General features: G+C 44.1%; 1 protein-coding gene across 1 annotated transcript in view; it reads left to right on the top strand.

The window, feature by feature from the left end:
• LOC117438202 (retinoblastoma-like protein 2) overlaps positions 1-21,717 on the top strand; it is a 58,271-nt gene extending 36,554 nt beyond the window's left edge. The window contains 19 exon segments of the mRNA XM_034073693.1: positions 896-1,070; positions 2,783-2,787; positions 2,875-2,942; positions 5,665-5,831; positions 6,328-6,437; positions 7,101-7,117; positions 7,119-7,205; positions 9,018-9,155; positions 9,588-9,624; positions 9,627-9,751; positions 10,846-10,957; positions 12,038-12,323; positions 12,819-13,102; positions 17,513-17,688; positions 17,851-17,922; positions 18,306-18,432; positions 19,410-19,606; positions 20,050-20,214; positions 21,550-21,717. Of these exon segments, the coding sequence (XP_033929584.1) occupies positions 896-1,070; positions 2,783-2,787; positions 2,875-2,942; positions 5,665-5,831; positions 6,328-6,437; positions 7,101-7,117; positions 7,119-7,205; positions 9,018-9,155; positions 9,588-9,624; positions 9,627-9,751; positions 10,846-10,957; positions 12,038-12,323; positions 12,819-13,102; positions 17,513-17,688; positions 17,851-17,922; positions 18,306-18,432; positions 19,410-19,606; positions 20,050-20,214; positions 21,550-21,717 (2,516 nt within the window).
• The last annotated feature ends 362 nt before the right edge of the window (positions 21,718-22,079 follow it).

Genomic DNA, 22,079 nt, shown 5'->3' with positions numbered 1-22,079 from the left:
CAGCGGTATAGAAAAAAACCAATCCTTTAAATCAATAATTAAAAGATGCCATTCTTTTGGTAAAGCCACTGGTGAGGGTAAACCAGGTTGTAACGCCCCCATAGGCTTCATTCTAGCATTCACGGCTCTGAGATCATGGAGCAATCTCCATTTTCCAGATTTTTTCTTTATGACAAATATAGGGGTATTCCATTCACTAACAGAGGGCTTTATATGTCCTAATTTTAATTGTTCTTCCACCAGTTCTTCAATAGCTTCGAGTTTTTCATCTGTTAAAGGCCACTGAGGCACCCAAACAGGAGAATCTGATTGCCATTGGATCTTTAACATGGGTGGCCTCCGTTCCTCAGTAGCCACTACTAAAAATCCTGCGTTCTTAAGGTTACTCCCCATTGTGCCATAACATCCCTCCCTAAGATCCATAGGGGAGTATGCATGACATATGGTCGTACCCAAGCTTTGTTGTCATCTACTGCATCCTTGAAACACACAAATTCGACACTTTGTAGCGTTTTAGATTCACCCCCTATTCCACTGACAAGTATGGATGTACTTTGCAGTGGCCAAGCCTTTGGCCAAGATGCAATGGGAATAATAGTCACATCTGACCCAGTGTCTAGCATCATTTCTATTGTTTCATTACCCAGTGTTTCATTCTTACATGATATTATCACCTTACGCATGGGTCTTGTGGCCTGAATGGTAGTGGAAAACATTACTAAAGGCCCTGCTGTGTTTCCAGTACTACCGAGAGCTCCCATACCTCTGTTGTGATTACGAGATACAGGTACTTGAGAATAAAATGGAATTAATTGCGCTATTCTGCTACCTTGCGTAATAGTGACTGGAGGTGCAAAGACTTTTATCATAATCTTAATTATTCCTTCATAATCAGCATCAATTAACCCAGGCATGACAAAAATACCCTGTCGACTTGATGAAGAACGACCGATCAATAAGGCACTCAATCCTCCCCCCAATGGACCAGTGGCAGTTGAATCCACCACTGTCACCTCCCCAGTTGAAATAGTTACTGTTCTTGCCACGGCCAGGTCGACGCCTGCGCTTCCGTTGGTTGCTGCTGTGAGCTCATAGAGGCAGCCATGGTGCGCTGTTGTGCTGTTGAGTATTTCGGTGCCGCGCCCAACTCGCGGCGCTGGAAGTTTTCCGACAGCGGTGTTCCGTCCTTCTTAAATCGGGACTTGCAATCTGCAGCTTTATGACCAAACTTATCACAACGGTTACATATATTTGCAGACGGTTTTGAGAATTCCTTTTTCCCTTTGAGAGGACAATGCTTTTTCAAATGTCCCATCTGTCCACATTGATAGCATTGTCCCCTCCTAAGGGCCATTGTCTCCTTTTCCCAACCCCCCGTGTTTAAGGGCAGTCGCTAAAGCGACGGCATGTATATTAGCCTGCTGCTTTTCCTCCTCCAAGGGTGCTCTTGAACAAATATCAATCATTTGAACTAAAGATGCGCCTTGGGGCAAGGTAGCAATAAGCCTTTTGCATGTTGCATTAGCATTCTGGGTAGCAACTTCCTTTAACAAGGGTGTTTTAATCTCTGGGTCTATATCGGGGTTGCTGTCAATTGAGTCTCTCACTCGATCCATAAAAGTCAAAAACGATTCGTCATCCCCTTGTTTTATCTGTAAATAGGGAGGGTTTGGTTTCCCCATTTTCGGTAAGGCACTAAAAGCTTCTAGGGCAGCAGCCTTACTTTGTGAAAGCACCCGAGGAGGAAGAGCTGCTTGTCGTTGTGGATCTATATATCTCCCACTGCCCATTAACATTTCCAAAGTAGCATATTTCAGTGGATCCCCGTCTGGTAAATAGACATTGTCTAGTTGTTTTAGCTCTAAGCGTTCCTGCCACTTTACCAGAAACATTGTAAAAGCCGTAGCCCCCAGGAGAGTTTCCATAAGCAATCTAATATCGGCAGGAACAAGCTCCTGGTATTTCATAAAGGCTGTCATCTGTCTCCGTACAGCCGAATTAGTGGCTCCGTAGGCCATAACACTTTGTTGTAATTTTGAGACCAAATTCCAGTCTAAAGGTGTCCATTCTGCTCCATTCTGTGTGGCCCGTACTGGAGCAGATATTAATGGTTCTAAAGTAACCTCCCCACTCAAATTAGCTTGTGTGATAACTCCTTTCCATCTCCGCCCCATGTCAAAAGAATGATCTGTAGGGATATATTCGTTTACTCTTTTAGGGATATACCCCTTTGCCCTCTCATCCTCTAACATTCCTTCATCTAAATCATCCTGTAAGTCTCTTTTTTCTTTTTCTGTTAATCCTTCCCCTGCTCCATACAAGCGTTTTATTTTTTCATGACCTTCTTTAATCGTTAGCTTTCCCTGTCTAATTGCCCTCTTGATCCCTTCTCGTCCCCCGGCGTCTAATTTCTCCTTTTGGTCCAACTGTCTTTCAATATTCTTGATTCCTTCTTTAATTGCCTCCATGGCTTTTTTATACATTTCTTTCTTTTTACCCGTATCACCATCCTTGTCTAAATTTTTCACAGCTATCATTGACCTTGCCATTTGGTGGCGCTGTTGCCTTAGTTCTTGCACAAGTTCAGCGTAAGGCGATTCTTTTTGTAGTGCGTCATCGTCCTCACACGGCAAAGGTACATTTTCGGGCACTACCTCCATAGGTTCTGGCTCAGGGGGTGCAGATGGTTGCGTGGGCAACTCATCTGAGGGGTCCCAGGGGATAATTAAGTCATCAAACTCCCCCTTCTTATGCACTGGTGCAGCAATTTTTGTTTTTTCAGGAGAGGTACGGGGGGGCACTGGATCAGGGAGGGGGCCCCACTCGATTAAGTCCGTTTCCCCCAAGTCCGAGTTTTTCGTACTCTCACTCAAGGCACCCTTCGACGCAGCTGCGATTTCCGCCTCTGCATGCATTTGATCAATCATGAGCTTAATGGAGCGGTAAGTGCGTGTTAATTCCTTCGCCCCTTTATGCTCTGTCTGAACGCTCTCCCACAATTCTTCTCCTATCTTACGCCATAGATCTTTGGAAAATAACTGTGCCGTATTTTCTAACAACCCCCTTTTCAGAAACCAAAACAAAAGGTCCACAAGTTCCTGTCGGGGTATCGAGTACCCTGTTTTCTTCGCTACGCATAGCAATCCCTCTATCGAAGCCTTTTCTATCGCTGATACAGCAGAACCCATCCCGAACCAGACCGCAGTCTGCCTGACTCACCGGTCAGCCGTGGCCACGTAATTTGAGCTCTTTTCCTGCCTCTCTCGGGCAGCCTGCCTCTCTCGGGCAGCCGGGATCTCCACCTTCTCTCGTCCGCGGTCTCTCTCTCTCCTGGTATCACGTCGGGGTCACCAGAATGCCGCGGCCAGGTGGAGGGGAGAAAACACCGACACGATGTAGATTCACAAAATGCTCCGTTTATTGATTACAAGGCTGCTCTTAATATACTGTCCCACACGCAATCACGCACTACTTGATTGGCTACTTCACTTTGCCCGCGAGAGGTACACGCTCCACTTTGCCTCTCCTGATTGGTTTCACACCTTCGCTTCAGCTTAGCGTTACATCATGCTTCTGGCATCTTGTTATTGCTCTCCTGTTTTGCTGACCTTGATGCTTCCTCTTCCAGCCTGGGGTCAGAGGCTCACTTTCTCACAGCTTGCTGCAAGCCTGTTAAAGCGCCCATGCTCGACCCCCAACAATTGGCAATATCAATCATGGCATACCACTTGTCTCCCTTTGACTCTTAATTCATATTGCAGCTCTAACATGTCCGGCATGGCAGCACTCACTGGTGGTGTGACTTCATTCAGGCCACGATAGTCTACTGTTAGTCTCCACTCTCCGTTAGACTTTCGCACTGGCCATATGGGGCTATTAAAAGGTGAGCGGGTCCTGCTGATCACTCCCTGCCTCTCCAGTCTACGGATCAGATTATGGATGGGAATCAGGGAGTCTCGATTGGTGCGATATTGCCGCCGGTGCACTGTTGTGGTCGCAATTGGCACTTGTTGTTCTTCGACTTTCAGCAACCCCACAACAGAAGGATCCTCTGAGAGACCAGGCAAGATGGACAGCTGCTCAATTTCCTCAGTCTCCAAAGCAGCAATACCAAAAGCCCATTGGTACCCTTTTGGGTCTTTGAAGTACCCTCTCCTGAGGTAGTCCATGCCGAGGATGCATGGAACCTCTGGACCAGTCACAATGGGGTGCTTTTGCCATTTCTTCCCAGTCAGGCTAATTTCAGCCTCTAGTACAGTCAACTCTTGGGACCCTCCTGTCACTCCAGAAATATAGATGGGTTCCACCTCTTGACAGTTCGATGGCATCAGGGTACACTGTGCACCGCTATCAACTAGAGCCTTATACTTCTGTGGGGCCGATGTGCCAGGCCATTTGATCCACACAGTCCAGTAAATATGATTGTCCCCTACCTCCACCTGGCTGGAGGCAGGGCCCCTCTAATAGTCATCGTTGTCACAATCTTGGACACCTAAGTCGTGTTGAAAGGGATTATTCTTCTTTATCACAGGAGCTGGAGTAAAATCAGCTCTTCCGCTCCATCTGGGAACCTGTTCACCAGAGACTGAAGCTGCAGCTCTCATGGAGCGATCAGTCTTGGCCCTTTCTCCTCTCTTCAATGCACTCACACGTTCCTCCAAGGCTGAAGTAGGTTTTCCATCTGTCATGGGTTCAGCCGTGGCAGTCATTTTTCTCCTTCTTGTAGCTGGTGCAGTGCTGTGTTTTGACTTCTGGGCTGGGAATAGTTGCTTGATAGTGAGCATGTTTTGAGGGTGTTTTTGTTCAAGGCCTTTGTTTTCGTTCAAGTGCCTTTTGTTCAAGGCATGTGTTCTGCCGGGGAGGAGGGGAGTCCGGGAGGAAGGAGAGACAGGCCACCTGACCCAGGCTAGCCAATGAGGTATTCCATACCATAGCATGTGATGCCCAGGATGCATACTGGGAGAGAGAGAGCTGGAGGGGTAGAGCTCTGAAGAAAGATGGAGGAGGGAGCATGCAGTGCTCGGCCGGGCAGGGTGGAGTGAGTTATGGGTTGGTGGCTGGTGGGGTGTTGTATTCTTTTCGCTTGTTGTTTGCTGTATCATTATTATTTGTAGTAGTAAATGGTGGTAGTGATTTTGTGTTATGCCTTAGCTATTAAACCGTTCTTATCTTAACCTGTGGGGGCTACATTCTTTGGATTCTCCTTCCTAACTCTCCGGGAGTTGGGGGACTTGGTTTAAACCACGACACCATCCCCTTTGTCATGTCTTCTCCGTGATCCCGCAGGTAAAACCATAGGGTGGCCTGTGGTGTGTATCTTATATATTTTCTCTCTCGAGCAATAGGACGCCTTTTGTTAATAGCTGAAACGCGTGTTGGCACATGTGAGGAGCTAGATAAATCAGACAGATCGTCCCTCAACTGTGAAGTCACATCCTCCCTGTTCATATGTTTATATAGTACTGTTCAATACAGACACATATGTCATTGGGGGCTGTTTTCTGAGACATCACTAGTTTGGGCTGTTTGATTCCCAGCCATTTTTTCCAGGCATGTATCATAACACAGGGTAAGAATTCTACAGACTGACACTTCTGTGGTTATGACTTGTGTCTAAATTTTATAGCAGTGCATAGTTACATGCTTATTTTTTTGACTTGTTAGTCCAAATCACTCAGTATTACAACCCCACTTACCGGCCGCAAGTATATTAAAGAGATCAACTCATATGTGACACCTGTTTCCATGGCAACATACAGCTTGTGTCGCCTTCACACGATGCTGGCAGGACTGAAAAATGCCCCCAGTGAAAATCTGGAGCACATACTCAGGTGGGTTTGATGTTTAGCTACCAAATAATCCTATTCTTTAAAATAGTTTTAATAACAAATGTTAATGATGAACACTAAGATTTGAAAGTTTCTGGAGTAAAATAGGACTCAGATATTTAAATATAAAATACGTTGTTCTCTTTATTTAGACACATTTGTCTAAATAAATGATACAGCCCAGGATATGGTTGGCTTTCTGAGCTGTGAGTGCACACTGCTGGCTCATGTTCATTTTCTCATTGACCAACACTCCCAAGTTCTTCTCCCCAGGGCTGCACTGAATCTCTTCTCCACCCAACCTGTAGCTGTGCCTGGGATTGTTCCAACTCAGTTGTAGGATCTTGCACTTGGCTTGGTTGAACTTCATGAGGTTGGCATTGACCCATCTCAGAGGTCACTCTGAATGGCATTCCTTCCCTCCAGCATATCAATCTGTTTGTTTCTGGGTTTTTTTGTCTTAGTAGGAATAGTATGTTGGCAATGTTTTTATTTTCAGGGCATGTTCCAGAGATCCTTCTCAATCTATTGCCAAGAGAGTAAAAGAAATGCATGAAGTATACTTCCAGAGCATGCAGTCTGAAGTAGAATTCTGTAATTTTTTCAAAGGTGGGAAATATTTTACTTATATGGATAAAAATTAAAATACCTGTAAGTACTTGTAATAAGAGGTTATGCTTCTGCACAAGTGTGTCTTCTGTTATGTTTGTGTTTTCCTGTATTCTTAGGACTCAGCAAATTTCAGTCCTGCATACAAATTTATCACCAGCCTTAGCTTAAATTGCTGGAAGTTGAGGATGCTTTCAGTTCTACGAAAGCAAAATGAAAAGCGCTGTTAAGGGGAACACTTTTTCCATCAAATATAAGAAAAATTGTGATTGCATGGTTTTATGTGACAGTACTGAAATTAATTGTAGTCTTTAAAAACCCTGTGTCAAGTTCTATTCATTTCAAAATATTTTCCAACATATTTTCTGAACTTGAAATATGTATATTAGAGCAATGTTAGGGATTGTTCTTATAGATGGTGTCATCATCAAAATCTGGTTTCATTAATAAGTTATTCTGCTCTGCATGCAGGAGTCAGTGCAGCACAGGAGAGAGATTCCTACGTTTATTTTAAATTAACTTGTTTAGTCCTGAAGTATTGTAGACACAGTAGCACAGAAATCCACACAGGTTACTAAATAGTTGTATCTTTGTTGCTTAATATATAGAATGTAATTCTTTTATTGCATTTCTCAGTATTGTTTCTTTTTAAATTTCCTGCAGATGTTGCTAGTAAGCATTTTTTTTCATGCTGAGGTGCTGTACTACAAGGTCTTAGAGTCTGTCTTTGAGCAAGAGAGGAGGAGACTGGGAGACACTGACTTATCTGTAAGGAAAACTAATCAAATTGTACCTCATTTCTAAAGTTGGACCTACAGAAAAGGAAACCAGCTGTAGAGAAGAATATACAGCTCTGTAAAATTAGGGTAAATCTCTGAAACAAAGCCTGTAGGGGCATTGAATGATACGTTGTCCATCATATTTGAAAAATCATGGCAGTCAGGTGAAGTTCCCGATGACTGGAAAAAGGGTAATATAACCCCAGTTTTCAAGAAGGGGAAAATGGATGACCCCAGGAATAACAGACCAGTCAGTCTCACCTCTGTGCCTGGCAAAATCTTGGAGCAGATTCTCCTGGAAGGCATGATAAGTCACATGAAAAAGAATAAGGTGGTTGGTGACAGCCAGCATGGCTTCAGTAAGGCAAAATCCTGCCTGACCAATTTGGTGGCCTTCTACAATGGGGCTACGGAACTGATGGACAGGGGTAGAGCAGTTGAGGACTTGTACAAAGCCTTCGACACTGTCCCACATGACATCCTTGTCTCTAAATTGGAGAGACATCAATTTTTTAGATGGACCACTCTGTGAATAAAGAATTGGCTGGATGTCCACACTCAAAGAGTTGTGATAAATGGCTCAATATCCAGCTGGAGACCCGTAACGAGTGGTGTCCCTCAGGGATTGGTGTTGGAACTGGTCTTGTTCAACATCTTTCTTGGCAACATGGACAGTGGGATTGAGTGCGCCCTCAGCAAGTTTGCTGATGACACCAAGCTGTGTGGTTCTGTTGATACACTGGAGGGAAGGAATGCCATTCAGAAGGACTTTGACACGCCTGTGAGGTGGGCTGATGCCAGCCTTATGAAGTTTGACCATGACAAGTGCAAGGTCCTACACCTGGGTTGGAGCAATCCCAGGCACAGCTACAGGTTGGGTGGAGAAGAGGTTCAGAGCAGCCCTGCGGAGAAGGACTTGGGGGTGTTGGTCGATGACAAACTGAACATGAGCCAGCAGTGTGTGCTTGCAGCCCAGAAAGCCAACCATATCCTGGGCTGCATCAAAAGGAGGGTGACCAGCAGGTCAAAGGAGGTGATCCTGCCCCTCTACTCTGCTCTCATGAGACTTCACTTAGAGTATTGTGTGCAGTTCTGGTGTCCTCAACATAAAAAGGACATGGAACTGTTAGAACAAGTCCAGAGGAGGGCCACGAGGATGATCAGGGGACTGGAGCACCTCCCGTATGAAGACAGGCAGAGAAAGTTGGGGCTGTTCAGCCTGGAGAAGAGAAGGCTACGTGGAGACCTCATAGCAGCCTTCCAGTATCTGAAGGGGGCCTACAGGGATGCTGGGGAGGGACTATTCATTAGGGACTGTAGTGATAGGACAAGGGGTAACGGGTGAAAACTTAAACAGGGGAAGTTTAGACTGAATATAAGGTAGAAGTTCTTTACTGTAAGGGTGGTGAGGCACTGGAATGGGTTGCCCAGGGAAGTTGTGAATGACTCCATCCCTGGCTGTGTTCAAGACCAGGTTGGATGAAGCCTTGGTTGACATGGTTTAGTGTGAAGTTTCCCTGACTATGGCAGGGGAGTTGGAACTAGATGTCCTTAAGGTCCTTTTCAACTCTAACTATTCTGTGATTCTAAAAAGTGTACTTGGACTCGTTTGTGTGTAACGACAAGATACATGAGATTTTTAACGAGTGAAGATGGCTCATTTTGGAGTCTGTTCTGCCTTTTATCAAATAACATCTCTTTTAATAAGCTTGGTAATCTTGCTGTTGAGGCAGAATAAAAAATATTTTATTGTTTTATAGTTGCACTATAAATTAAACAATAAAATTTGCAACTCTTGCAGTCAATACTGGAGCAGGATGTGTTTCATCGATCACTACTGGCATGTTGCCTTGAGATCATTACCTTCACATACAAGCCACCTGGAAACTTGCCATTCATCCCTGAAATATTTGACATTCCAGTTTATAATTTTGATAAGGTAAAGTGTTTGATAGCTAGAAATGCTTATCCAATCATGAGTAAGTCATGTTAATGTACACACTAACCCTTCATGCTCAGCTTTGCCCTGTTTTGTATTGAAAAAAGTATTACACAAGTGTCTGTTTTTCTGGGGTGTGTCTTGGATATTTAGGAATCTAATAGTGCTAGCAGTTTGAGGAGCAGTATCCGTGTAGTAACTGCTGGATTATCATTGTATCATGAACTAATGTTGCAGCTCGATATGTTTGTTTAGAAAGATACAAATATCTGTCTTCTGATGAAGGCAGAAGGCAGCATCCGATTGAGGCATAGTGATGCAGCCTTCATGTTGCTAATAATCTCTTCCTTGAAAATCAGGAATTAGCTCTTTCTGTGAGAAACAATCTATGAAACAAGTACACTATGTTGATCATAATTATCCACCTTGCAGGTAATTGAAGTTTTCATCAGAGCAGAGGATGGCCTTTGTCAGAAGTAGTAAAACACCTTAATCATATTGAGGAGCAGATCTTGGAAAGCATGGCATGGAAACAGGAATCCATACTGTGGGACAGAATCAGGGATAATGAAAACAAGGTTCCTGCTTGTGAAGAGGTGAGAACTTCTTTCTGCTTTACATAGTTTTTCTCATCAGACAGGACAGTAGAGAGGAGATGTTATACTCTGAAGAAGAGGCTCTACATTTTTAAATCTTAGTTTCACCCTACAAGGTGCTCAGTTTAGAGGACACAGGAACTGTAGTGTGCTGCAGGGACAGTGTCATGGTTTAAGCCCAGCCAGTAACCCATAACCATGCAGCTGCTCACTCACTCCCCCCTTCTTCCTCCCCTCACTCCCAGAGGGATGGGGAAGAGAATCAAAAGAATGTAACTCCCATGGGTTGAGATAAGAACAGTCCGGTAACTAAGGTATAATACAAACCACTACTACTACTACCACCAATAATAATAATAATGATAAGGAAAGTAACAAGGGGAGAGAATACAGTTGCTCACCACCCACCAACCGATACCCAGCCCTACATGAGCAGTAATTTGGGCCTTCCAGGTAACTCTCCCAGTTTATATACTGGGCATGATGTGCTGTGGTATGGAATACCCCTTTGGCTAGTTAGGGTCAGGTGTCCTGTCTCTGCTCCCTCCCGGACTCCCCTCCTCCCTGGCAGAACATGAGACTGAGAAAGTCCTTGATCAGAGTAAACATTACTTAGAAACAACTCAAAACATCAGTGTGTTATTAGTGTTATTCCCAGGCTGAAAGTCAAAAACACAGCATTGCACTAGCTACTAAGAAGGAGAAAAAGTGACTGCTACTGCTGAACCCAGGACAGACAGACACAATGGAGACATGCAGCTGAGGTGATTATCATCCAGTAGTTGCACAGCATGGTTGAACAGGGAACAAAAAGGATAAGCAGGGATGATTTGGACTAGTCACTTGTGCTTGAGAAGATTACTAGGCAAGGAAATGGGATAAAAAAGCAGACTTTTAATTGTAGTCACAGGAAGATTGTTACAGTATTCTATCTACCCAAGTAGGACAATGGCTACGAAGTTTTAGTTAGGCTGATGTTAAGTTTTTCAGTGTTCTTTTTTTTCTATAGTCGTGCTATTCAAAATTCTGTAGTGTAGAAGCTTTTATGTAGTCACTCTGATACAGACACTCTAATAACAGTATGAATATTGTAGGTAATACCACCTCAGTATTTTGAGAGATCTGCTGGGAACAGTGTTGTGGGTTTTCCATTGACACCAAGACGAATAAATGAGTTCCGCACTGAAACTGGAGAACCAGGGAAAGGTGAGACTTTTAAAAGTATAACATACTTACACTTCTTAGACCATGGCTTTAATTTTTCATCTAAGTGGTGTACAGTAAAGAAGCTGCTTTAATGTCAAGGTACAGTTAACTGCAAACATCTTTACATGGTATTTCTATTGCAACTCACATAGTTAAGTCAGATGTGTGATGCATTCGTTAATTTCAGCATGCACAAAATGCTGTTTTCAGGAAGCTATATGAACAGCATGTATGTCTGTATACATATGTTAATACTTAAGCACACAGTAGTTAAGTTCTCATTGGTAGCACTCGAACAGTTTGCTTTACTGTTACACCAAAATCAGAGCTCCACTTATATATTTAGTTATATTGTCATGGGTTCAGCAGTAGCTCATGCTCTGCCAGGGAGGAGGGAGAGATAGGGCGCCTGGTCTGGGCTAGTCGGGGAGGTATTCCATACCACAGCACGTCCTGCTCGGGGAGGGGACTGGAAGCTGGTTGGAAGGGAAGGGGTTAACAATCCTCCGGGCTGGGCTCTGAGAGAGAACTGGAAGCTGGCCAGGAGGGGATGGGTTAGCTCTCTCTTCCGGGCTGGGCTCGTTTCGACGGGTGGTATCGCATTCTCTCTCCCTGTTTATTTCCTCTAACATTGATTTGTTAGTGGTAGCAGTAGTGATTTGTATAACTACCTTAATTGCTGGACTGATTTTACCTCAATCCGTGGGAGTTGTATTCCTCTGGCTCTCCTCCCCATCCCTCTGGGAGTGGGAAGGTGGGGGGGGGGGAACAAAGGAGTGTGTGGGACTCCGGGAGTGAGTGAGCGAACTGTGCAGATTTAGTTTAAACCATGACATATATGAAGTCTTAAACTTGTTCTCTGAAAAATAAAACATAATATATTAGCTTAGAAAAACATGAAACAGTATTATTTGAGATTAAGTAATCTCTAAAAGCAATCTGTAAGGCACAAATGTAGACATGAATAGCTGGTCATGACATGTTTTGTACTCCTTAGATTTCTCTCATGTAGTTTTATAATATGGGGTTATACATCAAGAGTTAAATATATATGTGTGTGTGTTGTTTCTCAATGCACAGGCCTTTCATCCCTTTCAACCACCCTGTATGACAGATATAGCTCTCCTACAGCCAATCCAACAAGGAGGAAGCTGTTTGCTGATAACAATAACTCTGACAGCAGCACTCCAGTAAGAGTTTCCCAACAGCCTGTGGTGAATATGGTGCCTGTGCAGAACATGAATCCCGAAGTGATGTCAGTAATCCCAGTGCCTGGCCAGACACTGGTTACAGTGGCAACTGCCATTGTAACTGCCAAAAACGGGCAAACTGTGACAATACCAGTACAAGGTGAGAGAAAGCTACTGTAGCATTATTGGGGCTTGCTCCCATCAGAGTATTAGGGCACAGTAAGGAGGAAGGGGGAACAGTATACCAGTGGAGAAAAAAAAGATTCCTAATTGGGGAAGAATTGTTTGAATAGATGAGCAGAAGTTAGAGATAGAACATGTATACAAGGATATTTTGACTGCCAACATCTGCCTTATAGAACTGAGTTATTTCAAGTCAGCCTGCCTTCCTGAACTCTGGCACTGGATGGAAGTTACATTAGTATGAAAAACTTTGTTCAATTTCATTATCTTCTAGTCTCCTTATGATGAAAAGCCAAAAGTATTTTGATGAAACAGTTTCATATATAATGTACTAAATATAGTTATAAGCAACTAATAAAATTAGTTGCTTATAAAATACTGAATTCTTTAAAAACCCCAAACCAAACAAAACCACAACCAATCAGAAATACCTACACACCCCACACACAACTTGCTCTCATTTCAGACTCTTTTCCTTAAATTATAAGTATCGTCAATGAAAACGGAGGAATTACTTTCTTCCCAGTCCAGGTAAATGGGGGTACCCAGGCTCAGGCTGTCCCTGGCCCCATTCAGCCCCTCAGTGCCCAGGCGCTCACAGGTACCCTGAACACCCAGGTGATGGGGGCTGTGCTGCAGTTTCCCAGCCAGGTCAGTGTGCAGCAGATCTCCCCTGGAGAGCAAAGGCAAACCCAGCCCTTTGCCACTGTCATGTCCATCAGGTCGCGGAAGATGGGCTCGCTTTCATTCTTCTTTAGAAAGGTAATTTTCAGTCTGATTTGTGCTTTGCTTAGTATTTTGGCAAGTCTTCAGTGATTTTTAAAATATGTAATTGTGGAGACAGTGTTCTCACAGGAGAATGGATATTTGGTACATGAGCTCTGAATAACTCCGAGGGATACAGCAAGGCCGTGGGAGGCCCGAGGAAGCTTAAGCAAGCAAGATAAGAAGAAGCTGGAATTCACTGAATTATGAGAACTGTGGACTGTTGGCAAGCATTCGAGGTCAAGTTCTCACACCTGTGCTTAACCAATTATATGTTAGTCACTAAGGGTCTTCAAGACAAGTATCCAATCATGATATGACAAATTGCTGTAGGTGTGTGTAAGCAATAGTATATAAGGAGTTAATGCTTTGCAATAAATGGCTTTTTGTCTGATCATATTGGTCTCTGACTGAGTCCATTCCGCGGCAAATGGCGCCCGAACAGGGACCCTCTATAAGTTCACATTGAAACGGAAGAGGGTGTGAATCGCTGGGCCATGAAGAAATCGGCTGGAATCGATCTGGCTGGACCAAGATCGGGAGGCAGAAGCCTCGGAGGAGGGAATCCTCGGATCGGAGCCTTGTGAGCCCGGAAGACACTGCGCAGTGCAAATAAGGTGAGCAGCCGGATGGTTGGAAGGGAGCTTAAGGATGGGAAACCAGTTAAGTAAAGAAGAAGTAATACTTAAGCTCTTCCAACATATCCTCTCTGTGAGAGAGACAGACTATGATGAAGCTATGCTAAAAAGATTGTTGCTCTGGAGTAAGGAGAAGGAGTTAACTGTGGGAGTCGGCGAAGCTTCTAATCTCGAGACTTGGGAGAAAATTACTAAGGAAGAAGCCCCTGATTTATGGATGTTTTCAGTCCTTCTTAAGGTGAATGGAGCAACCTTTAAAGAGACAGACTTAAAGTTATTGTTGAAATGGTCGAAGACGCATTACCCAGAGATTGATGAGTTTACTGGACTTGAGATCTCCTTGTGGAATGGGGCAGGAGTTAAGCTGTGGAATGCAGCCACGAAAGGCAATGATGCTGTGAAAAGTTTGTTAGTTATTTGGAGAACTGTTTTAGAGACGTTAAAGTCAAAAAATGAGATCATGGAGCTCAGCGCCGCCCCTCCCCCCCCGAACCTCTGCTGGTTGCCGCTATGGCTGCAAAGATTGAAGATGGGGATGAAGATGATCCTTTTGATTCAGATCCTATTGACCCCGACAAGGAGCCTGTGCACGTTCATCAGTTTGCTGTTGCTGCTCCTGAGATTCTGACACCTGATAATGCCAATGCTGACCTGGATGGTGCTTTTGACCTGGAGCCTATTCATCCGGAAAAGAAGCCTGATTTATATTCCCCAGATCCTCGTGATAAATGGGCAGCTGTAAAGGGAGAAGTGAGATGGGTGGGGGATGCAGATGTATTGCACAGTTTCCCGTGGTGTGTGTGCTTCCCACCCGAGATGGGAAGGTCTCTTGTATGCTCTTATCAGGGGTAACGGGCAGAATGTGTTGGACCGTAGAGTTTGGACCCCAAATACAACTCCTTTGATACAGTCTCTCTGTGATACTCATGTACTAGAAGTTGGTAAATATAAGTATGTCCATGTTTCTATCAACCCTTGGAAACCTTTATAGATATTGCTGGCAACTTCTTCCAACATAGGCTGGCCACCTGTGTCGGAATGAGTGTGTGTTTTGGTCAATATAAAAGCCCAAGCCTCATGCGATGTGAGGGAGGCAGAGCCTCTGCGGGGACGCCCGCTAAGGTTGAGCCTGCCACCTGGCACTGCAATGATGGTTCTCGGAGATAGTTTCCTGATAGTCTTCACAAGGTCCTTGTGCCATGTTCTGCATGTGGGACTGTGTAGTGGCAGTAATGATTGTCTGGATTTTGTGTTTCAAATATTGTAGTTAGGTGAAGTGTGCTTGTGGGATCCCAAGTGTGTGTGTGTGTGATGAGGGCAGACAGTGTTCTGTGTATTTTTTTTGTTTTGTTTTGATTTGTTGTTGGGTTCATGTAAAAGTTTTTACACCTATTGGGTAAGAATTTTATGCATGCTAAATAATTAACTCACTCTAGCTGTTATTAATGACTGTAGTTTTGATGTATATTGCTTCAGGCTTGTTTTCCAGACAATATGGTCTGAGCCATAGGGGTTAGAAAGTATTGCTTTTGATTCTGCATGTGTAATCAAAAAAAAAAAAAGGTAATGCTACAGCAAACTTGACTGTTAACACTGTACAGTTTACTTCTGCAGCTGCTTCACATCCTCTTTGCATCAGAATGCTTCTGGTTTAAGGAGTCACTTTAACCTATTTCTCAAGAACTGATAACCCGGAGGAAGGGGTATATTTCTGTCCTCCTGCCTAGAGGTCCACGGTGGCTGCCTGCAAAGTTTGTCAAGCCTTGCCATGAGCTGGACAGATGAGTGGAAGAACTTGATGCATCATCTACAGAAGCTGACCGTGAAAACCCCAAGCAGAATGAGATAGAGAGAAATGAATGATTGCAAAACATCACTTGGGGGCAACTGAAAAGTAACAGCTTGAATATGTGTGCTTGTAAAGTAGCTATTATTAGAGGTTGTGATTTTGCATATAAAACCACCTGTATTTATTAGCCAGTTGCTAATAAGAAACTATACCTGGTATTGTATGGAATTTTCACTTGTAAAAGAGATGTTAGAACATGCAAATTTGCAGCAGCTGCTAGAAAATGCTAAGGTAAAAGCTAGAAAGATTCTAATATGATGGTAGTGTTATAAAGCAGGTAATGGAACAAATTAAGAGGGTGGGAGAACTCCACTGGTAAGAAGTTTCTTTGGTTAGTCCCTCACTGCCATTGGCATCTTCAGCATGCTGCTGCACTCAGTGATAGTTACTCTGCTAATGTAAATCTATGTGTGCTTTGCTGTAGTAGTGACTTGTTACTGGGTGAAGCAGGTGAAACTCTGCATTGACAACAAGGTTCAAGGACTGAGATTGACCAAATGCCTGCTACCACAGTCAAGGGCAAGACTAGGTTGGCCTCTGTGTCTGCCACCAAGAAGAACCTTTAGCTCTGCTGCTGGCTGCAACCCAGCAGGCGTAGAGTGGTGGAGACACATGCCATGCCATGTGAGGGATGGCCTCCGCTGTTATCAGAGAGCTATCCAGGAGAAAAGGGTAGGCCCAGCCGTGTACAGCTATCAACAGGACCATACTGGCTGCCAGTGAAATATACAAAGCCCCAGAACTCAACAACATAAAGAAACAGCAATGACAGAAATCTTTGTAATATCTGTTCTATTATGTGTGACCATGGGTAATGGACAAGTATACTGAGCACATCTGTTAAATCCCCATTAGTCCATCCTGTTACATGGTGTGTAGGATTCACTGGTATGCCACATGTTATAAAGGTGACTTCAAGTGACTTCAAATCAGACCAGTCTTACTGAAATAATGCTACCTAGAGTAGTGGGTTGTTCTGTTACACAAGTCAAGCAGTGACAGAGCAGACATACCAAATTGTAAAAAACTTTTAGTAAAACTAAAAAGGGGGAGATGTGGAGACAGTGTTCTCACAGGAAAATGAATATTTGGTACATGAGCTCTGAATAACGCTGAGGGATACAGCAAGGCCATGGGAGGCCCGAGGAAGCTTAAGCAAGCAAGATAAGAAGAAGCTGGAATTCACTGAGTTATGAGAACTGGGGACTGTTGGCAAGCATTCGAGGTCAAGTTCTCACACCTGTGCTTAACCAATTATATGTTAGTCACTAAGGGTCTTCAAGACAAGTATCCAATCATGATATGCCAAATTGCTGTAGGTGTGTGTAAGCAATAGTATATAGGGAGTTAATGCTTTGCAATAAATGGCTTTTTGTCTGATCATATGGGTCTCTGACTGAGTCTGTTCCGCGGCATGTAATTATTATTACTACCAATAGAAGAATATTCCATTTCAAAGTGAATCTATACTTTTTGTCTGTTCATTCACATACCTGGAGAGTACTTTTCTTATGCAGGCAACTTCTCACTAGCAAAGGAGTAGGCTCTCAGACCACAAGTTGTGAAGTATATTATGTATTTGGCTAGCAGGTACTTGAAGGTGTCTGTTTTCTTTAAGGCTTTGTAAAAGAAAGAAATTCACCTTTGAGACATTTTGGTTTATCCAGTACACAGCAGTTGCTCTAAGCTGTGCAGTGCCCTTCCTGTGCTCAGGACAACTCAAATTTAAGGTTAATTTAAATAAATGTTTTCTTAGAATCAATACCAGAACTGAGAATGTCTGTTTCTTGTAAGAAAAATTTAAAAAAAAAATTATTCTTTTGGCTTATCATTTGCACAAGTTTTACAGGATGTGCAGATCTGAGCTGCTCTTGAGCTGGGTGAGAAAAGCTGTATTGCTGGGCCCTGAGCAAGTCTCCCTTTCCACAAGTGTACCATTTAGCTAGTGTTCGCCTGAGAGATCTCTGCATCAAACTCGATGTATCTGATGAGCTGCGGAAAAAGATCTGGACATGTTTTGAGTATTCCTTAGTGCACTGTCCTGAAATCATGATGGATAGACATTTGGATCAGTTGCTGATGTGCGCCATCTACATAATGGCTAAGGTAAGGTGTGAATTACCAAACCAACAAAACACCTCCCTAAGACTTAATGTTCCAAAGATTACAATTCCTCAAAAATCCCAAACCAACCAAACACTACAGACAACCACCCCAAACAAATGAACACAGAAAAACTGTTATCCTTTTCTGTCCATCTCCTCTTAGGTCACCAAGGAGGACAGATCATTTCAGAACATTATGTGCTGCTATCAGACACAACCACAAGCTAAAAGTCATGTAAGTACAGATCTTATTCAACAATGTGGTGTCTGGTTTATTAAATGCTTTGGGTCTATATTAGGAATTGATCTCTTTCTGAAGGAACAGTTAGTATTCAGTGACTACAGTCCATGAGCCATTCTCCTCACCAGACAGCAGTTGATCCAAAATCCTGCACTGCTGAAAGCTTTTCATGCTAGACTAAACCTAAAAAAATTCACAGCAGCAGTGCCTGTTGGATACACTCCTCTTGGGAGGCTCTGTTTTCCCCTGTAAGCAACAGTTTGATACCACAGTGAAGTTTCTAAAAAGCCAATGTATCATGCAGATTATTGTTTCCTGAGTACGTAGCTGCCTACTTGACCATCTTCCCTTCACTGTGCTCCTCTTTCTCCCTGCAGGTATATCGGAGTGTCCTGGTAAAAGGCAGGAGATGCCAATGACGCTCTGGCAGCAGTGGCAGCAGTGACAGCAGCGGCCAGCAGAACTCACCTACAGAGAGAAGTAAAGAGAGGAACAAGGAAAGAAGTGAGTGATTCCCAATTCCAGGAGTTTGGGTTTAATTCCATTTCCAAAACAGTGTGTGTAAAGTAAGAGTTGGATTTTGTGTCACCCCACCCCAAACAGTTCCTTCTTTGCTGAACATGGACACAATTGAGAATGTATTGATACCAAATAAGAGTTGCTATAACTCAAAAGTTAGTCTTACACCCACTTTGACAGTTTGGAATCCATCACCACATGCGCTTCCCTTCAGAGTTTACCATGGTAGCTGGCCTCAGCTCTTGGAGCTCAGTCTGTACACCAAAGAACACATCTTTGTAGAAAAGAAGGAAATCTGTGGTATCCCATGCTCACAGGTACTCCTTTACTTACCACAGTTGTGGAGCTGTAGCAGTTTCTTTTTCAGCAGCTGGTTATCTTCAGAGACAGAGACAAATGAGGCACCCATAACATCTGCTTCAGCCAATCCAACAGCTCTGCAGAGGCTTTCCTTGGCGCATTTTCCTTGAGTTAACCTTTATAAAGGAAAGCAAATAAGTGATGCTGTATATTCCTGCCACAAGTTTTCAAGATACTATGAGCTGAAAAAGCCTACTGTTCCAAATCTGAAATGGTGCCAGTTGGCAACAAGAGCTACTGTTAAAAGTGCTGCACGAATACCTGAAAAGTGGAGGTTTATCTCTGCTTACTGTGTGATGAAACTGAGCTTATACAGAAGAGCCACTTGCAGTTTGTCTGGTAAGATGATAGAAATCAAACATGTTTCTGTACAAGTTCTCAGCAGCACATTGGTCTGTAACAAGGCTGATACTGCTTCTCTCTAAGATGAGGTGCTAAGGAAACCACGCCAGCATTGCTTATACTGACACCATGTTCAGGCTCACTGTGCTGCAATTTAAGGGTGGGGAAGGCGGTGGCTTTATGGGGCTGAACAACAGGTGGAGGTGCCTGGAGCAAGTGAAGCAGCTGTGGCTGAGCTCAGGAGCTGCTCCTCATTGCAGGGAGCAGAGACTCCAGCCCTGTGATGCGATCCAGCAGCACACTGCCTGTTCTGCACCCTAGAAGTAACCCCCCCACCCGACTGACCGGGGCCAATAGCGACACCAAGGAGGAGGAGCAAGGGGACCTCATACAGTTCTATAACAACATCTATATTGAGCAGGTCAAAGAATTTGCCCTGAAATACACCTCAAATGCAGTAAGTAAATTCTGTGCTTTTCGTTTGTTACGAGATCTTTTTTTACTGTACCTACAACAGTGAAGTGCTCTTAGCTAACCCCACTGCAAACAAACTCCAGGGTTTATATTTTTAGGACAAGTTCACCTCAAGGACACACTCTGCTGCTAACACCAAGAATTGTCCATACCTACTTTCTGTTTCCTCCTGTATGCAATACACAGCGCCGAGCAGTGTCAGCTGCCAGCCTCAGACAGCATTAGGAAAGAAAATGAAAAATAAAAACCAAAAGCACCGCTGTTCTGGCCAAATAACATGACACAACTTGCATCTGTTCTAAACATGTATGGTGTGACAGCAGTGGGAAAAACTGAACCAAGTTTAAGGTGACCATCTCACAGAAGCTGTGCTGTAGGATCAGATGCCAACTGCGGTTTGATTTTTCTCTCTCCCTTTCTCTGCAGACCGACTCCCCTCCGCTCTCGCCCTACCCGTTCATGTGGGTGGGCTCCCCTCGCCGCGTGCACCTGTCCCACAACCACCTTGTGTACATCTCACCACACAAAAATGAGTCTGTGCTCTCTCCTCGAGAGAAAATATTCTACTACTTCAGTAGCAGCACATCTAAGGTGAGACTGAAGGGTCTTAGTTTGCTTTTATAAATCCTTAATTCTACCTTTTCTTTTTGCCACACACTATTCTGTTTACATAGTCTAACATGTGCTTTCACACCTGTTGTGGTTTAAACCGAATCCGCACAGTTCGCTCACTCACTCCCCCCCCTTGCTCCCCCAACTCCCGGAGAGTTAGGAAGGAGAATCCAAAGAATGTGGCCCCCACAGATTGAGGTAAGAACGGTTTAATAGCTAAGGCATAACACAAATCACTACTGCCATTACTACTACAAATAATAATGATACAGCCAATAACAAGTGAAGAGAATACAACACCTCACCAGCCACCAACCCATAACTCACCCCACCCTGCCCAACCGAGCACCGAGCGATACCTCCTCCATCCCCCCAGAGCTCCAGCCCTTCCGGGTCTCTCTCGGTTGCATCCTGGGTATGACGTGCTATGGCATGGAATACCTCTTTGGCTAGCCTGGGTCAGCTGTCCTGTCTCTCCTTCCTTCCGGCCTCCCCTCCTCCCTGGCAGAGCATGAGCTCAGAAAAGGCCTTGGACAAACCAAACATTTGAACAGTAATTCAAAACATGCTCGCTATCAGCAACAGTTCCCAGCCCAAAAGTCAAAACACAGCACTGCACCAGCTACCAAGAAGGAGAAAAATGACTGCTACTGCTCAAACCAGGACAGCACCTGATGCTCTTTCAACTGCCAGTTCAGCTATCTAAGAAGTTGTAAAGCAATCAGGTGCCTAAGAGTACTGTGTACTTTGAAAAGTTACTCTTTGTACCAAAAGAGGTGAAAGGCTCAAGGCTGGCAATGGCACCCTTTGCTTTCAGGTGACAGGGGGGTTCCTTGGTGTCCAAAGAGAACACCAAGCACAGTTCCACCCTCTTACCTACCTAGTGTGGAAAAAAATCTTCCAGCGAGCTCTGATCATGAGAGGACTCACAAGGGGAGCATGTAATAGCCTGAATCCCACCATCCCTGGGCACCAAGAATAAAGAAGAAATCTTCCTTAAGAAGTATTTTCAGTCTTAATAGGAACTGTTGTACCTATGGTGTAAGATAAGAGTCACAACTAGGGTTGGAGGGCCTTTGAGCTCTACATGTGTTGAAACAAAAAAACTACTTGAATTGGAGTACAGAGTATTCTGGTAATGGAGAGACCAGCATGGCGATTGAAAAGGATGGTCTGTCACAGGAAGCACTTTGTGCAGTGCAGATCTCCAGAAACAAAAGTGTATGTAATCCCACTGTAATGCAAGTAAAAAAAGTTCTCCTTATGTTTAGGGAGTCACAATAATGAGAAATTAATTCTACGTCCCCCCTCCAGAGGCTACAGGAAATAAACAGCATGGTTAGAACTGGAGAACCTGCAACAAAGAGAGGCATTCTCTTGGAAGATAGTACTGAAGCACCAGCCAAGCGTATCTGCCAGGAGAATCATACTGCTCTGCTAAGGTGGCTACAAGATATAGCAAATGACCAAGGCTCTCATTGAGCCCAGTGTTCCAGCTATTACAGGTGTTCCTTCCTTCCTCCCTTCCTCCCTTCCTCCCCCCCTCCCTCCCTTTTCCTCCCTCCCTCCCCCCCTCACTCCCTTTTCTGCCCTCCCTCCATTTTCCTCCCTTCCTCCCTCCAGCCCTCCCTTTTCCTTCCTCCCTCCCTCCCTTTTCCTCCCTCCCTCCATTTATCTTCCTTTTCATCCTTGATTTCCTTCCTTCCTTCCTTCCTTCCTTCCTTCCTTCCTTCCTTTCTCTTCCTTCCTCTCTTCCTCCCTCCCTTCCTCCTTCCCTCTCTTCCTCCTTCCCTCTCTCTTTACCTACTCTACCTTACTTTTTCCCTTCTTTTCTCTCTCTGTCC

The sequence above is a fragment of the Melopsittacus undulatus genome, assembly GCF_012275295.1.
Source record: "Melopsittacus undulatus isolate bMelUnd1 chromosome W unlocalized genomic scaffold, bMelUnd1.mat.Z SUPER_W_unloc_10, whole genome shotgun sequence".
NCBI classification, from domain to species: domain Eukaryota; kingdom Metazoa; phylum Chordata; class Aves; order Psittaciformes; family Psittaculidae; genus Melopsittacus; species Melopsittacus undulatus.
This window is presented reverse-complemented; position numbering and strand designations above follow the sequence as displayed.